The following is a 21642-nucleotide window of genomic DNA, read 5'->3' on the forward strand; positions in this document are numbered from 1 at the left end:
TCCATATTAATTGATTTCGTTGCGAGGTTTTGACCTCTATATGAGACGTTTTTCAAACACTGCATTCATTTTTAAAACAAACCATAACCTTTATTTCATAAATAAAGGTTTAAAAAGCTTTACGTACATTATCAAATAATGATAATCTAAAATATCCTGTTTAGCCACGACCATTACATAATGGTTTACAATACAAATATATTACATCGAAATCAGTTTCTTGAATGCAGTTTTTACACAATATCATACAAACATGGACTCCAAATCTTGTCCTTATTTTAGTATGCAACAGCGGAAGCTCTTAGTATTCACCTGAGAATAAACATGCTTTAAACGTCAACAAAAATGTTGGTGAGTTATAGGTTTAACCTATATATATCAAATCGTAACAATAGACCACAAGATTTCATATTTCAATACACATCCCATACATAGAGATAAAAATCATTCATATGGTGAACACCTGGTAACCGACATTAACAAGATGCATATATAAGAATATCCCCATCATTCAGAGACACCCTTCGGATATGATATAAATTTCGAAGTACTAAAGCATCCGGTACTTTGAATGGGGCTTGTTGGGCCCAATAGATCTATCTTTAGGATTCGCGTCAATTAGGGTGTCTGTTCCCTAATTCTTAGATTACCAGACTTAATAAAAAGGGGCATATTCGATTTTGATAATTCAACCATAGAATGTAGTTTCTCGTACTTGTGTCTATTTTGTAAATCATTTATAAAACCTGCATGTATTCTCATCCCAAAAATATTAGATTTTAAAAGTGGGACTATAACTCACTTTCATAGATTTTTACTTCGTCGGGAAGTAAGACTTGGCCACTGGTTGATTCACAAACCTATAACAATATATACATATATATCAAAGTATGTTCAAAATATATTTACAAAACTTTTAATACATTTTGATGTTTTAAGTTTATTAAGTCAGCTGTCCTCGTTAGTAACCTACAACTAGTTGTCCACAGTTAGATATACAGAAATAAATCGATAAATATTATCTTGAATCAATCCACGACCCAGTGTATACGTATCTCAGTATTGATCACAACTCAAACTATATATATATTTTGAAATCAACCTCAACCCTGTATAGCTAACTCCAACATTCACATATAGAGTGTCTATGGTTGTTCCGCAATATATACATAGATAGGTCGACATGATAGGTCGAAACATTGTATACGTGTCTATGGTATCTCAAGATTACATAATATACAATATAAGTTGATTAGGTTATGGTTGGAATAGATTTATTACTAACTTTCACGTAGGTAAAATGAGTAGTTTTTATCAATCTTGTTTTACTCCCCATTTCTTCGTTTCTAATCCGTTTTGAGTGATTCCAGTGGCCACGGTTTCGTATTGAACTTAACTTTATGAATCTAAATAGAAAAAGTATAAGTTTATAGTCGGAAATACAAGTTACAAGTCGTTTTTGAAAGAGGTAGTCATTTCCGTCGAAAGAACGACATCATGATGACCATTTTGAAAAACATACTTTCACTTTGAGTTTAACCATGATTTTTGGATATAGTTTCATGTTCATAAGAAAAATCATTTTCTAGAAGTATAGCTTTTAAATCAAAGTTCTTCTTAGCTTTTAATTATCCCAACCAAAACAGCCCCCGGTTTTACTACGACGGCGTATATCCAGTTTTATGGTGTTTATTGTGTTTCCGGGTTTTTAATCATTAAGTTAGCATATCATATAGATATAGAACATGTGTTTAGTTGATTTTAAAAGTCTAGTTAGAAGGATTAACTTTATTTGCGAACAAGTTTAGAATTAACTAAACTATGTTCTAGTGATTATAAGTTTATAACGTTGAATAAGACAGCTTTTTATGTATGAATCGAATGATGTTATGAACATCATTACTACCTCAAGTTCCTTGGATAAAACTACTGGAAATGATAAAAATGGATCTAGCTTCAAAGGATCCTTGGATGGCTTGAAAGTTCTTGAAGCAGAATCATGACACGAAAACAATTTCAAGTAAGATTTCCACTCGAAATAAGATTGTTATAGTTATAGAAATTGAATTAAAGTTTGAATATGATTATTACCTTGTATTAGAAAGATAACCTACTGTAAGTAACAAAGGTTTCTTGATCTTGGATGATTACTTGGAATGGATTTAGAAAACTTGGAAGTAAACTTGCAATCTTAGAAGTATTCTTGATTTTATGAAACTAGAACTTTTGGAATTTATGAAGAACACTTAGAACTTGAAGATAGAACTTGAGAGAGATCAATTATATGAAGAAAATTGAAGAATGAAAGTGTTTGTAGGTGTTTTTGGTCGTTGGTGTATGGATTAGATATAAAGGATATGTAATTTTGTTTTCATGTAAATAAGTCATGAATGATTACTCATATTTTTATATTGTTATGAGATATTTCATGCTAGTTGCCAAATGATGGTTTCCACATATGTTAGGTGACTCACATGGTCTGCTAAGAGCTGATCATTGGAGTGTATATACCAATAGTACATACATCTATAAGCTGTGTATTGTACGAGTACAAATACGGGTGCATACGAGTAGAATTGTTGATGAAACTGAACGAGGATGTAATTGTAAGCATTTTTGTTAAGTAGAAGTATTTTGATAAGTGTCTTGAAGTCTTTCAAAAGTGTATGAATACATATTAAAACACTACATGTATATACATTTTAACTGAGTCGTTAAGTCATCGTTAGTCGTTACATGTAAGTGTTGTTTTGAAACCTTTAGGTTAACGATCTTGTTAAATGTTGTTAACCCAATGTTTATAATATCAAAAGAGATTTTAAATTATTATATTATCATGATATTATGATGTACGAATATCTCTTAATATGATATATATACATTAAATGTCGTTACAACGATAATCGTTACATATATGTCTCGTTTCAAAATCATTAAGTTAGTAGTCTTATTTTTACTTATGTAGTTCATTGTTAATATACTTAATGATATGTTTACTTATCATAATATCATGTTAACTATATATATAACCATATATATTTCATCATATAGTTTTTACAAGTTTTAACGTTCGTGAATCACCGGTCAACTTGGGTGGTCAATTGACTATATGAAACCTATTTCAATTAATCAAGTCTTAACAAGTTTGATTGCTTAACATGTTGGAAACACTTAATCATGTAAAATAACAATTTTATTTAATATATATATATATATAAACATGGAAAAGTTCGGGTCACTACAGTAACCAATTAATTAACTACGTAAAATTTCTTCATCATCTTCTGATCTTAAATATTTAAAAATTCTAAGATTATATATTAGACAATTGTACTATTGGACTACTAACATTAGACTACTAACCTTAGATAATTAAAAAGTATTAAAAGAATAGGAAATATTAATTACAACACATTTGGACTTAAAATATCGTTAATAAATTACATTTACTACAGTTAAATACTTCCTCAAGTTGCCACTTGATTCCATCTTAAACATCATTTGTATCTTGACAATTACAATCTTCATTCAACCCTTCAAACTCTTGAAAACATTTCGGATTGATAACCAATGATTCAGATATGAGAGTGATGACGAAGTAGCAAAAGTTATAGATGGTCCTAATGACCAGAAGCTTAATAATAAAGAATGGTGTGTTGAAAAGGCTTAGTTTTGGAACTGAAAAACGGATTGAGCAGACTATGAAGGAGGCTGTGGATAAATCACAAAACCTGTACTTACAGAATCTAGATGATTCGGTATCTGAGGAAATCTCTAGCGAATATTTTGCTCCTTACTTATTTTAAATCCATGCGAAAAAGTTTCTTCATCATGCTTTGATTCTTGATATTTTACTTTCTAATATATCATCATAAATATCCTCGATATTTATGAGGATATCTTCATAACTATTCGGGTCCAAAATTATCTATCTCCTCGTGCTATCTATGTTACATCATAAAAGAAACTGTTTTAGTTTCTATCCTTCTGTAAAATTTGAGTTTAAATTATGAATGAATTTCTGGAGAAGTATTGGGAATTGAAGCATGAGTTAATATAATATAATGACGCCCAGCCAACGTGATTATATTACAGTGAGTCATGCTAAATTTCTAATGGAACGCGATGAGGGTTCACAGACTATACTCTCATCATGTACCATGTTACATAACTCTTTCATTCTACTTAACCTCTAAACATATCAAGAGATTAATTTCTTGATAGTTCTATTCTTACCGTAGTTCTAACAGTTTACTAATTAATCGTGTTATTACATTTCCTTTCTTCTTAGAACATTTTCTTGATATTCCTTGAATCCCAGAAATCAACTGTAACTACGTCAAAAGTTAAGACGAATCTCTATTTTCTCATTTCACTCTTTTGTGATAGCTTCACTCGTACGCTTCAAGTAACCGAATTGTTTTATCTATATTAATCAATAATGATAAAACTCTACCTCACATTCGTCATGAAAATATTTTTATTGTTAGCCATGACAACCCCACTCAAATTTCGGGACGAAATTTCTTTAACCGGTAGGTACTATGACGACCCGAAAATTTCTGACCAAATTTAAACTTGATCGTTATATGGTTTCGACACTATAAGCAAAGTCTGTAATGTTGAGTCTCAAAAATTTTGAACTGTTTCTTATATGCATTTGACCTTTGACTATTCCCGACGATTCACGAACAATTATTTGTAAATAAATATGTATATATAAATGTAAGTATAAATAATATATTGAAATTTTGAAAATTTAATATTTAGAATTAAATATTTAAAATAAGATACAAAGTAATTAAGTGTAATTTAAAATGAATCTATATATAAATAAATAAGATTTTTATATTTCTATATTGTAATAAAATATATATATAATAATTATTCAATAAAATTTATCACCTAATGTATTATATGACTAATAGATATTACATAGATAATATATATATATATATATATATATATATATATATATATATATATATATATATATATAATACAAGTTAAAATATATATATTATAATATTATTACTTTCATTCTTAAAATAAAAATTAATATCATGATTAATAATATTAGGATACAAATATAATATTGATTGTTATATTATTAATTTTATTATTAATATTATTATAATTAGAATTAATATAATTAGTATTAACATAATTAGTAGTATTATTATAATTATCATTAATTTCATTAAGATTAATATGAATCATTATTAATATTACTCTTATTATTATTACCAATATTATTATTATTTGTAATTAGATTATTATTAATATGATTATAAATAAATGAAAAAATTACGTCGTTGGTACCTGTGGTTTGTTCACATTTGCATCATAGCACCTAAACTTTAATTTTTGCGTAGTTGGTACCTCAGGTTTGCTTAACTATCGTGGTTGGCACCCAACCTAACTGTCGTTAAAGTTTAATGGTTAACCCTTTACATTATACACTCATAAAAGCACAAGGACTACTAGTGTAATACTATAAACGTTTAGGGACTATACTCACAATATATAATGAATATAATTCAGCATAATAAGCATTTTGACTTTTTCTCTTCACCTTTACAGAACAATTCTTAAAAAAAAAAAAAAAAGATTACACCAACAATTGAAACCCTTCACCACTTTCCGCCACCTACCGCCGCCATCCACCACCTGCCGCCACCTACCGCCACCATCCACTACCTGCCGCCACCTACCTTCACCATCCACCACCTGCTGCAACCTACCTCCACTCAATTAGTTTTGATTTTAAAGATTTTAAATAACTACTACGAGTAATATTTATTCACCTTCATCTTCTTCGGGTTCCAATTTCGGGTTCGAATTTCGGGACCCACCAAGCTGACACCAGATTCCATGTTCAATCTAGACCTCCGACATCCCCAATAACCATGATTTGCAGGTTTTGGTAGCGGCATCCTGAACCGTGATGGCCTGAGTTTAATACTGATATGTGAAATGAAAAAGAATGAATGAGATGAAACTGATATGTGAGATGAAATTGAATGGCCTGAGTTCAACCATGATTTGCTCATTTACATTTTATCACTATAGGTTTATATGAAATGGATGAAATAGATGAATTGATATGCAGTCATGTAGATGAAATGGATAAAACTGATATAAGAATTTCAATTTTTAATCATCCTGTACAAATAGAGAATTTAGAGATTTTTTTAATTCTTTTACTGTATTTTTTCAATTTAGAGTACATGGGATCGGTTCAAATTTGTGAGGATAGTCCCTAAACTTTTACATAATGACACTGGTAGTCCTTGTGCTTTTATGAGTGTATAATGTGAAGGGTTAATCATTAAACTTTGACGGCAGTTAGGTTGGGGTGCCAACCACGATAGTTATGCAAACCTGAGGTATCAACTACGCAAAAATTAAAGTTTAGGTGTTATGATGCAAATGTGAACAAACCATAGGTACCAACGGTGTAATTTTTTCTAAATAAATATTAATAATAGTTATATAAGTCATACATACGAAATATAGATCCAATTCAGTTTCAAATCATTTTCAACTATATTTGATTGTGTTAAGTTTTCTTCAATCACGTTACCATATCAATTGAATCACAGATAAAGCCATAAGCAGTTGCAAATCAACATCAATTTATTTATTTATTTTATTATGTTGTCTTTCTTGTCTGTTTAACACCCCCGCCTAGAATGTTCACTAGACGGAAGAGCTAGTGGGCGTGGTGTTTAGTATTTCGAAGTTTATTATTATTATACAGATGAGATGTTCTGTTTTGAGGATATTATTGATGCGCATTTTAAGGTCGGTTACCATGTTGAGCAATGAAATCGAAATGAATGTTACGTATCGAGAGAATGATTTTTATACACAGGTTATGTGTATCAGTTTTGTACAAGAGATATGTGTACGATTATTTAAAAATCGCGAGGCAACCTACGGGGGAGAAAAGGATACGAACCTACTCTGCTAAGCATTATGAAAAGTGGTTTTGTACACGAGATAGGTGTACTGTATTTAAATCTTGTGGTCTATCAAAATGATGAATTTTATTGTTTATGATAAACCAATGAACTCACCAACCTTTTGGTTGACACTTTAAAGCATGTTTATTCTCAGGTATGAAAGAAATCTTCCGCTGTGCATTTGCTCATTTTAGAGATATTACTTGAAGTCATTCATGGGATATTTCAAAAGACGTTGCATTCGAGTCGTTGAGTTCAATAAGATTATTATTAAGTCATTGATAGTTTGATATATTATGAAATGGTATGCATGCCTGTCAACTTTCGATGTAATGAAAGTTTGTCTTTTAAAAATGAATGCAATGTTTGTAAAATGTATCATATAGAGGTCAAATACCTCGCGATGTAATCAACTATTGTGAATCATTTATAATCGGTATGAACGGGTCCTTTCAAATGGAAAGTACCTATTCCATTAATCACATAACAAACAACACAATTAGGGTATATTACAAACCAACCCAAATTGACACTTAGTGCAATTTTGACTCAATTGCACTTCCAAGCACAAACCGTACCCAAACTAACCAATAATCACTAACACTAGTGAGAATGGTCCTAATACACCAATTAAACCAAATCATAAGTGTTATACACTTGTCTTCCCCAATTTGACTCATAAACCCTAATTTTGACTCATTTCAAAATTAGTCTTTCAAATACACCCAAAAGGGTTCCAATACTTCCATAATCACTAAACCTAGTGATTAAACCCCAATTACAAGTCTTAAACATAGTTAAATCATCAACCAACCCAAAATCCACCAACAAGGGTCAACAACACTAATTACTAGCTCCAAACTTCCATTAAAGAGCTCAATGGTTTTCTCAAGAACATGCAAGTTCAAAACCTAAATTGAGCAACAATCATAAATAATGAAACTCGGAGTTAGAGCTTACCACCACTACCAAAATGTAGTCAAGAACGAGATGAACAACTTTAACACTTGAGCTTTCACCCGAATCAAGCTTATTCTTCTCCAAATCGAGCTCTCTCTGTCTCTAAAATGGGTTTCTCTCTCTAGATGAGAGGAGAGTGTTTGAGTGGTTGAGAATGAGGTGAAATGAAGATAACATGGGTTTTGTATCATTTTTGAGGCTCAAAACCCGTCCATATGTGAAATGACTCAAATGCCCCTCATTTAACTCTTCAAAATTACAAACAGCACCCAATCAGGACTTAAAGCGGTGCTCCTAGCCCAAGAGCGGCGCTCCTAGAGCCTGTAAGCTCAACACTAGAAATAAAAAAAATGTCCGGGCTCGAATTACGGTCGTCTGGGCTTTTGATTCTCCTCGATCCGAGTTCGTATGAGGAAGTTATGACCAAATTAGTGAAGGTGCGCATAACCTCTCCTTACACGCTCTGTTCTCCAAGTTTCCAACACCCGACACCTCAAACATTATATTATTATTAAAATAATATACTTCATCGTTTAAACACCTCTCGAAACATTCGCGCTACGAAAAACGGGATGTTACAATTCAGTGAAAATGTATCCTTGTTTATACAATCAATATAAGATACCTTCCCTCCCAAATACTGCCTATAAGGAATATCGGTGAAACCTCCTCCATGATGAAACTTGATTGTGAAATAATTCATATATTCTTCTGCAATTTTAAAACTTTTTTAATTAATCCCCAATTTTCATAAATTAAGGTGAGTCAAAAAATTCAAATTAAATAATTAAAATACATACCGTAAATTAGCTGAACATCAATGATGAGTTTCATTTAGGGTTAGGGTTACAGAGAAAAAGAGAAGGAATCGGTTTAGGTAAAACTCACAAATGGATAAGTTATTTGAAAGAAGGAATTTATGTTAACGGATGATTTTACCCATCACATGTTTGTCACGTGTTTTCATTTAACGGCAGATTTAAAAGGACGTTCGAATTGGGGACCATTCACACCGGTCATATAAACCAGAAGGACCAACGGCATCGAAAATGAAGTTCAGGGACCAAATACCCATTTCATGTAAACTACAGGGACCAGTGGTCCAATTTTCTCTTTCTTAAACTGTATGTTTTTTATCGGATGACAATAAATATAAGACGGATGGAGTAAAATTCAATCAATTGTATAATCTCAAGATACAAAGTATTACTCTAATTTGTTAGTGATGTTACTCTAATTTGACACTTAAAGACGAGGAGGATCATTGTTCATTTGTTCCTATAATAATAATAATAATAATAATAATAATAATAATAATAATAATAATAATAATAAGTGTGAGTTGTTGTTGCTTAGGGCATGTACGGGAGTTTCTAAACTCTACTTTTCCTTGCGTACTTGTCCTCCTAGTATATTTGAGGCGGCTCAACGCGCTTTCGATGGAGCCCTTCGATCTTCCTTGGAGCGTATTGTTACTGCTTCAGGGCCTGGGTTTGGTGATTGGCAGTGGCGGCTTGCCACCTTGCCATTTGCATTTGGAGGGCTTGGTGTTTATTCTGCGGGAGATGTTCGTCATTATGCTTTTCTGGCTTCTCGATTACAGTCTGCTGGAATGTAGACCAAGCTCCTACGTCATGCGGGTATTGTTGGTCTTGGTCGTGCTTTTGAAGATGCATTGGGTCTGTTTAATGAAACGGTTGGGTTTGATATTTTAGGTAATCCGAGTGAGGTCGCTGCCCCAATACTCATGAAGAAATTGGCAGATGTTTATTTCACAAAGGTTACCGCTTCTGCAGAATCCACTTTTTCGTTATCTCCCCGACAATCGGCCTTATGGAAATCACAGCAGAGTGATCACGCCTCTGCTTGGCTAAGGGCAGTCCCTATTTTGGGGTTAGGTGTTCCATTGTTCTCTATCTCGACGGCATGCTCTGCCTGTTCAAGGGTTTTTACTGGGGATATTTTCGGGGATCACGCGGTGTCTTGTGCTGGTATGGTGGGTATTAAGCATCGACATAATATTGTCCGGGATTCCCTTGTTGATGTTTGTTATCGATCTGGGATTTCAGCGAGAAAGGAGGTTGACATTGGGTTGTCTGGAGGGAACGACAGGGTCCTCAGACCTGCAGATGTGTTACTTTATTCCTGGGATTGTGGTCGCGATGTTTGTGTTGACTTGACAGGGTCTTCTCCTTTGACACAGTCTGGGCTTTCTGACTTTGTCCCTGGACGTGCTGTGATTAATGCGGCTAGTCGGAAGCGGGTCAAGTACGAATCTAGTTGTCTGGCGATTGGTTATGGTTTCATTCCTTTCTCATTTTCTTCCCTTGGGGAATTAGAGAAGGAGGCTGTTTCTTTGCTAAAACGGGTTCAGAAGAGTTCGATGGCGCAAGATATTGGTGCCGGTGCTGCTGCTCATATTTTTACTATGATAGGTTTTGCTATTGCTAGAGGTGTGGGGGCCCAGATTGTCTCTAGGCTTCCCACTAATTTTTTTGTAAGTTTTAAAACTTTTAAGTTTATTATAATAATAATAATAATAATAATAATAATAATAATAATAATAATAATAATAATAATTGTTGTTGTTGTTGTTGTTGTTGTTGTTGTTGTTGTTGTTGTTGTTGTTGTTATTATTATTATTATTATAAAATTAATTAATTGTTTGACATATATGTAGTTTAGTTTGTCTTAGTGTGCAGGTCATTTTGACTGAAGTCGGCAATACAAATATAAAACCATAGACAAAAAAATCATTATCTTCTAAATGTTATGTGTGATATGAAAAATCACTGAATTCTGAATTATATTTCGAGGGTCCTTATAAGGATGATACTGTTTTCACATTAATTTCCTTTATAAATATTCAAAACTAGTCCGAATCGGCCCGCACGTTGCGGCGGGGGCTTTCGTACTGCATATTCATATTTAACGTAGCGTTGTCTATTTACAGAGAGAAACACGGCCCATGTGTTAAGCGCCGTTTTAGATGTCGTTGTGTTAAACGTTTTTAAAAAGTATCCGTTTCAAACGTAGTTAGTTTTGTTTTGTTCAATAAATGTTTTCGAGTGTAACGGTGCTGTCGGAAAAGTTTAACTCGCGGCGAGCAGAAAGATACGGGTTGTCGTTGTGTTAAGCGCTTTTTAAAAAGTGTCCGTTTCGAACGTGGTTAGTTTCGTTTTATTCATAAAATTATTTCGAGTATGACGCTGCCGTCGAAAAAATTTAAATCGTGGCGAGCGGGAAGATACGGGTTGTCGTTGTGTTTATCGTTTTTAAAATATTGTCTGTTTCGCGTATAGTTAGTCCCGTTGGGTTCGTAAGATTTTTTGTAATTAAAGGGTTTCTCGAAAAAATTTAACTCGCACCCAGGGAGAAGATAGTGCCCGTTATAAATTCGGGTGGAATTAATTTCTTTTATTTTAATAAAATTATATATTTACACTTTTAATTCCTGAGAAAGTGTGAACTTAAGTGGTCGTTGTGTAAATATAACCGAAGTTGAGAGATCATTTGTAATGTGAACGTAAACTCAAAACTATAATCCAATATAACTTAAACTGCAAACATCGCCACTACATTTAGTATATAAGGGTTAATTAATAATTACTAATTACAATTTGAATTAAAAGTAAACATAGCCAAACGTTACTGTCAAACATTGAATGTTGACTAGTGGACATTTAATCATTTGTAATTTAATATGGTAGTCGAAAATAGTAAGTAGGAAATTAAAATATATAAAATAACTTAGGTTAAACCTGATTTATACAATCTTTGAAAATTCTAAAAGCTAGGCTTAACCTTTAGACTCTGAATTCTCCATAACAATAATACAACTTTTTACTAAAATATTATATTATTGATGTTACCTGTTACACATTCATCTACCTATCCAACTTCACCACGTTAATGGGTTATAATTTTTTTATATTTTATTTTGAATATAGGAACCCAAGATCATCGATCTCTAAAGTATCTATCCAATATAGGAGTAATAAAAAGGATGAGTTTGGCTACCTTGCTAAACATTGACCATAATGATAGGCTAATGGTAAACTTATCATCAATTTAATAAATTTATTAGAAATATAGTTATACTTTGAGATTAATTATTAAAAGAGACAGAAATAAGGGATGTATGTGAGTGTTTTATTACCTCCACTGGGCTAACTTTAGTGTATTCACAATAGCTTTTACCCATAAAAATATTGAAGCATTCCATTAATTATTTGGCAGTATCCTTAAAATATATATATATATATATATATATATATATATATATATATATATATATATATATATATATATGTAACTTGCCGCAGCTCCCTTGATAAAATGACAACAAGATCACAAGCATGGTCTTCGGGATATACCTATCCCACCCACGAGCAACCATCAAAGCATTAAGCATCCACACTAAGCAAATCACACATATATGCATGTCAAAGCATACAATTGTATCTTCTAGCTAGTTTCTAGCTTATCTACTCCCTTATCTGCAAGCAAAACTTATAAAATGGTTAAACAATGACTAAGCGAAACGCTTAGCGAATACAACAAATATATATGTGTATGCACACCGTCAACCACAATCAATCCATCTCGTACCTCAACCAAGGATAACTCATGGCATCCCGAGGTTTGACCATATCATCATGATACAAACCCCCTCAGCATCCTGGATGTCGGCTCCAGAAGTGCCCCTGTACCGAACACTAATATAGAGACTTCCAACAATACATCAAAGTGCCAATTTGGACACTCTAGTGTGTCCCGTATTGACCACACCTAGAGGCCCCACCTGCATTCCGGATGCATGACCTCAAACTTAACGCATAACGTTAATTAGGTAATCATTGTCCCGAGGACTCCCCCACAATCAAACAATATAACCGGCGTCCCGGACGCCCTAAATGCATACACATGCATATACATATTTATTGTACTCATCATGGTTAAGAGATTATCAATACAAAGCATAATTAAGCTATGAGTCTATGCACGACTTTCAACTTCAACAAAGCACGGTCCATAATGAACTTCCAAACAAATCAACCTAACATACAAGCATACACATATACACATCACAATATAATCATCTTGTCTCTCAAGACCAACTATCTAGGGTTCATCATTAAACCCTCAATCACATCTCTAGCATCTTTTGACTAAGCCCATGACTTATAACCATAAGTCTTCCCATATCATCAACTCAAACTGACCCACAAAACCCATTTTGATTTCTTTAACAAAACACAAGACTTAATATTCACAAGTCTTCTAAATTCTTTACTAAACTCAAATTTATCATAATTCATCACATTAGGTCAACTAACCATACTAAATTCACCTATTTTAATCCACTAAACCCATTTAGTCAAACAAAGTCAAATGCACTTAGGATTTATCTTTGAAACTCCACAAAACACACTTTTTTACATTTCACTTTAATTAACAAAATCACCATAATTTGTGATCATCACTTTCTCTAACAACTAGCCAATTCATATTTTATACATAAAATCCATTTTGACACTTGACAATCAGAGGCGGACCTATATACAAGTGAGTGGTAGCACGGGACACCACTGAAATACGCGATGTAGTGGAAAATTTTTGGAGTTTTTAACTAGTGACACCAGTGGACAGTATAAATTTTTTTGTGTGACACCACTAAAATAAGTCATCTAGTAGAAAAAAAATTTGGATCTTTAACCCGTGACACCACTGACTACCATTCCTAGATCCGCCACTGTTGACAATTATCAAGACTTTTATACATAAGTATTACAAACCATCACAATGCTTTCAATTCACTAATTTTCATTTAAAGGTTTTAATAAACATGGTTTATTCAAATTCTAACATAATAAGTTTATCAATTACATACAAGTTCCATTTTACCCATGCTCATCATCATCCCCAAATTTTTAATCTGTGAACCCTAACCCTTGAATTCAAAATTAGGGTTAGATGTAGTTAGAAACTCCATTTCTAACACTAACTAGAACATAACAACACATAAAATAGGAATAAATTGAGTATTTCGACCAAAAATCGATTAAATCTCGGTCAAATCTTGGTTAAATCTCGGGTATCATAAAAATTATCCTAAACCGTGTTCTCCGAGAACTCCAAGAAATGGTCTCGCCGAGAACTCCCTGAGTTTCGATTTCTTTAACTTGCATGCATCTACTTAATGAGACATTGTAACTAGCATTAGCTTGAAGGACTACGCCGTACGCATGCAATATAAAAATCGTGAAAGATGATCATTGAACATTCGATGTAATTTCACATAAATCATAAGGACCAACTATATATAATTAACTCATTTGATTATTGAAGCTAAGTTATACTTTCCATACTCACATAATTGTCAACAAGTGATAAATACAAATTTCAAAATTTTAATACCATCATTAAAAGTATACAACTTTACAAGACTTTGTGAGTCATTCTCTCCCTAAATCGTGTTCACACTACATCTTAGTTCACAGATCATAGACCATAGCCGGCGGGATCAAACGCCGGTGGTCTCTCCATCTTGTCATTCTCTTACAAGTAATTGATCTCAGATCAGTTAACATCAAATCCCGATCCAAACGCTATCATGCCATCCCGGGATGATCATATTAATACAGCAAAGGTCGCCACTTCGATCTACGTCTGCAACTTCCCACATGAATTCGAGACCAATGACCTACGAAATGTGTGCAAGGAATACGGTACAATTCTGGATGTTTACATCGCTCGAAAACTATCGAAGCAAGGTTGCAGGTTTGCATTTGTTCGATTTATTAACGTTGAATCCATCCGCACACTAACCCTACGACTATCTTCACTTTGGATCGGTAATTTTCATCTCCATGCTTCAATTGCTAGGTTCGGCCGAGATGAAACATTCAAACGACCTGCGGTTGCTAATCAAGGTAAACCATTTATTCATCCATCAAGGATACAGAACTTGAAAAGCTTCCCTCCTTTACCTACCAAAACACATGCTTCAGCTGTATATGATTATGCGAAACATAAGCCTATTGTCATTAAACCTCTGGATATTTTGGATACTGATTTGGCTAATCAAAATGAGGTTCCCATCCTCATCTTCGGTAAATTAAAAAATCCTGAATTATTACCTCATATCAAACGCATCTGGTTTGTTGAAGGCTTTTCGGACATCGAAATCCATCATTTAGGTGGATCCTGGATCGATATTGTGTTTAAAACTGAGGTTGCTTTGGATCTGTTTTCTAAGAATCAAGCAATTCTTTCGTATTTGACCGAATGGAAAAGGTATGATGACTCTTTTGTTGTTCAAGAACGGGTCGTGTGTTTGGACATTGCAGGGTTACCTGCTTGTGCGTGGACAGAGGATATTTACAAGAAAATTGCTTTAAAGTTCGGTTACTATGCGTTCTCTTTGCCTTCAGAACGGTCTGATTGTGGGAAGATTTACGTGGTAACCAAACAATTGAATTACATTCATGATGCTATTCACGTTATTGTAAAGAAAAGGCACTATAAAATTTTAGTCAAGGAACACACCATCTGGTATGCTTCTATTCTGGACATTGAAGTAGAAGAGTCATCGGATGAATCAATCGATTCAGAAATGGAAAGTAATAAGTCTAATGCTTCTGTTAAATCGGATGAGTCTGAAGAGATTCCAGAAACAGTATATAATTCCACATTTGTTGAAAAGGTTGCTGAAGATATGATGGATAATACTGAAAAGGTTCCAACAGTGCTCGAATCGTTAAATGTTTTTGAGCCGGTAAATAACCATTCTGCTGCGGTTGTTGTTGATAACAAAGACGAAGGTATTCTATCAGATATCATTAAGGAACAGGAAAAAATTTCGACTAAGGTGAGACAAGAATCAAACTGCAATTCTCCTGAACAAAAAGTTGATAATTCTAATTGTTCATCTTTTTCAAAAGCTCCAGGATTCAATGGGGTTCGTTTTCAAACACCAGTAGTAAGTTCGGACTCTCATTCGACTAAATCGACGGCTGCCACGGATAAACTTAAAAAATTTGGTGATGTTCTTGGTTATGATGTCATGAATTGTTCGGTCAATTTGAAAAAGGTTGTCCTAAGTATGCGTGGTTTTAATACGATTTCATGAATATTATGTCCACTAATATTGGAGGCGGGGTGAATTTTGATTTTAAACAAAGATGGATCCGTAATTTGTGTAACGAGCATGCTATCACCATTCTAGGTGTTCAAGAAACAAAGCTTACTTCTCCCAATCATGCTGCTTTCAAGGCTCTTTGGGGTAATTTTCATTTTAAGTTTGCTACATCAAGTGCTTCGGGGCATTCGGGTGGTATTTTAACTATGTGGGATCCAAGTGTTTTTTCCAGTAATAAGATTTTCTCCTTAAATAATGTTCTTATTGTTGAAGGAACATTGGCTACTTGTTCTTCTCCTTGTTTTCTCATTAATGTATATGCTCCGCAATCAAGATTAAGGAAGAGGAGTTTATGGAATTATATTGCATCTTTCATGTCCTCTAATGTGGGCCACTTTATTATTTTTGGTGATTTTAATTCGGTTAGAACTCCTCAGGAACGATATGGCTCTCATTTTAGCTCTTCTGATGCGAACGATTTTAATAATTTCATTGGTTCTTGCAATCTCGTTGATATTCCTCTTGGGGGGCGGGAATTCACAAGATTTAATAAATCTTTCTCTAAGCGTGCTAAACTTGACCGGTTCCTTGTTTCGGACGGTTTGTTGCAAGTTTTCCCGATGTTAACCGGCATAATTCTGTCAAACATTTGGTCGGATCATTGTCCCATAATTATGAATAACGATTCAATTGATTATGGCCCTATCCCTTTTAAGCTTTTCAACTCTTGGTTTAGCATTGAAGGCTTTGATGACATTGTAATTAATGCTTGGAACAATTTCACATCCTCTACAACTTGCAATCCTCAAACACGTTTCAAAAATAAGTTGAAACATGTCAAGGAGGCGTTGAGATCTTGGCACAAAGAGGTTCAAGCCCGGTCTGTTAATGAAAAAAAACATCTGCTAGTGCGTATAGCTGACATCGATGCTAAAATAGATAGTGGTTTTCCTCATGATTCTCTTTCTCGGGATAGAATTACGACTCTTAAAGATATTGCCACGTTAGAAGCTATTGAAGTTGCCAATTTAGCTCAAAAAAATCGGAGAATTTTCACCGAACTGGGCGATGAGAATACTGCCTTCTTCCACAACGCTATCAATAGAAAACGAAAAAAGTTACAAATTCCGGGTATTTTGTCGAATGGTGTATGGGTAACACAACCTGATGCAGTCAAAGACATTTTTCTTAACTTCTTCATTAACAAGTTCAAAGTAGCTGACTGTATTAATATCACTTCGCCTAGCAGGTATGTTCGAAAGCTTTCCTCTACGCAAGCTGTTTCTCTAATTGAGGAGTTCTCGAACGAAGAAATCAAAAATGCAATTTGGTCTTGTGGTGGCGAAAAATCCCCCGGGCCTGACGGGTTCTCTTTCAAATTCATTAAACATTTTTGGAGTTTAATCAACAATGATGTTATCGACATGGTGCGTAACTTCCAAGATACATGTGTTATCCCTCGGGGTTGTAACTCTTCCTTTTTCTCTCTTATCCCAAAGAAAGACAGTCCGGTCTCGATTCGGGATTATAGGCCTATTAGTCTAATTGGTGTTCAATACAAAATTATTGCTAAACTACTTGCTGCTCGTCTTGCCTTGGTCATTGACTCAGTTATTAGTCCAGAGCAATCCGCTTTCATTAAAGGGAGACAAATTTTGGATGGCCCGTTAATTGTTAACGAAGTAGTAGATTGGTGTAAGAGGAAAAAGAAAAAGGCTATGCTTTTTAAGGTTGATTTTGATAAAGCTTTCGACTCGATTAATTGGACCTACATCTTCTCTATGTTGCGCTTCATGGGTTTTGATATGAAATGGATTTTGTGGATCAAGGCTTGTTTAGTTTCCTCTAAAGCATCTTTGCTTTTAAACGGTAGCCCCTCATCCGAATTTTCCATTGAGAGAGGTTTACGACAAGGTGACCCTCTTTCTCCTTTCCTTTTCATTATCGGGATGGAAGGCCTTCACGCGGCTATCAATGACGCGACAGATGCTTCTCTATATTCAGGTTTGCGCATTAATAATAGGCATAATTGTAATAGGATTAATCTCTGTACATACGCAGATGATGTTTTGTTTATCGGTGAATGGGATGAATACAACGCTTGTAACTTACTTACTATCCTCAGTTGTTTCTATGCTGTTTCTGGTTTGAAGATCAACTTACACAAGTCTTCGGTTTTTGGTGTGGGTGTTGACTACACGGAGGTTAATCGGGTAGCAAACGTTATTGGTTGTGCTTCGGCTAAATTTCCTTTCACGTTCCTTGGTATTCCAGTTGCTCAAAATATGCATAGAATAGATAGTTGGAAGTGTGTCATTGACAAAGTAAAGAATCGTCTAGCTTCGTGGAAAGCGAACCTTCTCTCCTTTGGCGGTAGATTGACGTTAGTTAAATCTGTGTTAGGTGCCATTGGTACCTATACTATGTCTCTCTATCAAGCCCCTGAGAAAGTTCTAAGAGTCATTGAATCGCTTCGTTCCTCATTTTTTTGGGGGGCTAAAGTAAACGAAAAGAAAATCAATTGGGTGAACTGGCGTCTCATCCAAAATCCCTATGAAAAAGGAGGTCTTTCAGTTAATTCTTTGAAGTCTTTAAACCTGGCTCTTCTTTACAAATGGAGGTGGCGTTTCTTCACCAATAAGGATGCTCTTTGGGTCAAGATTATCAATGTTATTCACCGGAAAAACAGAGGTAATTTAATCCCTTGCACGCCTAATTCATCGGGAATATGGTCTTCTATTTGTTCAGTCGTCTCTAAATTGCACCAAGACAACATTCTGCCTCCTGACAGCTTGTGCGTTAAAGTAGGCAATGGGTTGAATTCGGATTTTTGGCATGACCCATGGATTGGTAACAAGTCTTTAGCTTCTCGATTTCCACGCATTTATACTTTAGACTCTGTCAAATTTGGTTCTGTTGCTTCTCATTATTCTAGTTCAGGTTGGTTATGGCAGTGGCGACGTGAGCCAAGAGGTGGGGTTGAGCACTCGCAACATGTCCAGCTTCTTTCGCTTCTTGGGTCAGTTTCCATTTTGGGAGATACAGATCGATGGTGGTGGGATCGCTCTACTGATGGCAATTACTATGTTGCCACTGCTAGGAAACTTATCGATGCTACTTATTATGCTCCATTCACTTTTCAAACGGTATGGTGTAAATTTGTCCCGATCAAAATTAACGTTTTTATTTGGCGTCTCAAACTTCATAGGCTCGCCACTCTTCGAAACTTGGAAGCTAAAGGTTTGACTTTTGATAACTCGTGTTGTGGCTTATGCGATGTCTCGGAAGAATCACATAATCATCTTTTTGTTCGGTGTGACACTTCATATCGTATTTGGTGCAAGGTAGGTCGATGGCTTGGCGGTAGTATTCCGATATGGAACACTATTGACGAGGTTTGGACCTGGATGGACTCTTTTTCTAATAATTGGAAGAAGAATCTCTTAGTCTCGGTTATTGTTTACTCGACTTTTTGGAACATTTGGAATCTTCGCAATGGGATTATCTTCAAAGATCGTAAGCAGCAGAAATGTCACGTGTTCGACAACATTGTTTCCTCGAGCTTCTATTGGTTGTATTCGAGATATCACAAATCAAAGATAAATTGGTCGGAGTGGTTGAAAGATCCTCTTCAATCGTTGTAATTTTGTTTTAAGTTTTTCCTTTTTGTTGTTTTTGTTCCTGTATTGTATTCTTCTAGCGTCTCGCTAGTTTTTTATAAAATTTCGGCCGTTCTAAAAAAAAAAAAACTGTACGAATGAACACTATAGGCGGCGCCTACCAGTTTGGGGCCCCCTAAATTTTTATATAAATACATGCACTTCACAATTATTAAAAATAAACCAACATCACCAGTCAATGTACACAAAATCCCAAAATTATTTTCATATAAAGCAACTCACTCAATTATTAAAATAATAACAGTTAATACTAAACGTCACCAAAATCAACAACTTTTTCCACCTATATATAACCGGCCACAGCACTACCACAACGTATTATTATCACATTTCTTTGCCATTTTTCCTATCAATCCACCATAGTGAAAAATAACAATGTCACAACAACTCGACTTAGATTTTTCACTCATTGATTCAATTCGTACTTACCTTCTCGATGATCACTCCGAAAACTTCTTCGATGATCTTAACGAAGTCGTTTTTCCCATGTTCGATTACTGCGATTTGAGTATTCCAACCGTTTCTAATGAGTCGTCCATAAATATTGATCAAGAAATATCGTCCATTTTTATGAATGATCCTATCTGTCCGTTGCCAAATCTTGTTGATTATGAGATCTCTAGCTTGTTACATACCTATAATAATGATAATGAAAGTATCTTTCAAGTCACAAATTCTTTTGCTAATCAAAACCATATCATTGATCAAACGACACAAATATCATCACAAAATACAAATGATATTTCGAACATGCCGTATAACTTGGATTTCTCAACAGGATCGATATTTCCACCGTGTGAAAACAACGTTAAATCTAACGATGTGATCAAGATTAACGAAAATCTTGTTGTACCATCGATTCCCGATAGGAAATACAGGGGAGTTAGACGACGACCATGGGGAAAGTTCACAGCCGAAATGAGGAATCCGGAAAAAAAGGGGGCGAGATTGTGGCTTGGAACGTACGACACGCAAGAGGAAGCCGCTATGGCCTATGATCGAGCCGCATTTAAGCACCGTGGTGCTCATGCTTTGCTTAACTTCCCACATTTGATCGAGTGTCACAATAAGAATCCGGGAAAGTACGTGACAAAAAAACGAGCAGCATCTTCATCTACTTCTTGTTCTTCATCTTCGGATTATTTGAAAAATAATCATAAGAAAATTAGGAAAAGTGGTTTGTATGAAGATTAATTAAGTTACGATTTAATTAGACATGCACCACGTACGAACCATTTCTGTATCTAATTATTTTTTTAACTCAAGAAATTAGAATCTGTATCCTTTCAATCTAATGATCGATATCGATCGCATTCGAGTAAATTTTCTTTGTAAAAGTTATAATTACGCTCTTTTAACCATGATCAATAAGCAAGTTAATTTTTGACCATCAAACCGCCACCTTCTAATTATATGTACGTTATTGTCGTGGATTGTTACATACCATAACCGAATAAATTTAATTTTGGTAGATAAATCATACCCTTAAGTTCATAAAATTATTTTTATTAAGGTAGTTAGACATACTTGTACATAGCTTTTTAATCGTTAGGGCTGTTCTTCGATTTTGGTTGTTGATGGTTGAATGGGATTCTCTATTTAGCTTTCAAGGTGAGAATCAATTTGATATTTTAAACACCCGCGATAGTAGAAGTTACACGATGATCGGACATGTTAAATGAATAGGGTTCATCAATACGGAATTGTAGAATCTAATTCTTTAATAGAGATATTTTTATTACTTGAGATTACTTTTTTTTTAAGGCAAACTAACATACACCACTATACGAATTAATGACAAATTATATATAAAAATTGTATTAAGCAGGATTCCACCTTCAACCTTCTAGGTTGAAAAGGCCACCTCAATGCCGCTGAGCTAGCGGCCCTT

The 21642-nt window shown here is 34.4% G+C and overlaps 1 protein-coding gene across 1 annotated transcript; it reads left to right on the forward strand.

Annotated features, from left to right (window-relative positions):
- The first annotated feature begins 20126 nt into the window (after positions 1-20126).
- Positions 20127-20945, forward strand: LOC139902441 (uncharacterized). The gene has a single exon (XM_071885070.1). It carries the CDS (start codon positions 20127-20129, stop codon positions 20943-20945), a length of 819 nt encoding a protein of 272 aa, XP_071741171.1.
- Positions 20946-21642: the final 697 nt, after the last annotated feature.

The sequence above is a fragment of the Rutidosis leptorrhynchoides genome, chromosome 1, assembly GCF_046630445.1.
Source record: "Rutidosis leptorrhynchoides isolate AG116_Rl617_1_P2 chromosome 1, CSIRO_AGI_Rlap_v1, whole genome shotgun sequence".
NCBI lineage: Eukaryota > Viridiplantae > Streptophyta > Magnoliopsida > Asterales > Asteraceae > Rutidosis > Rutidosis leptorrhynchoides.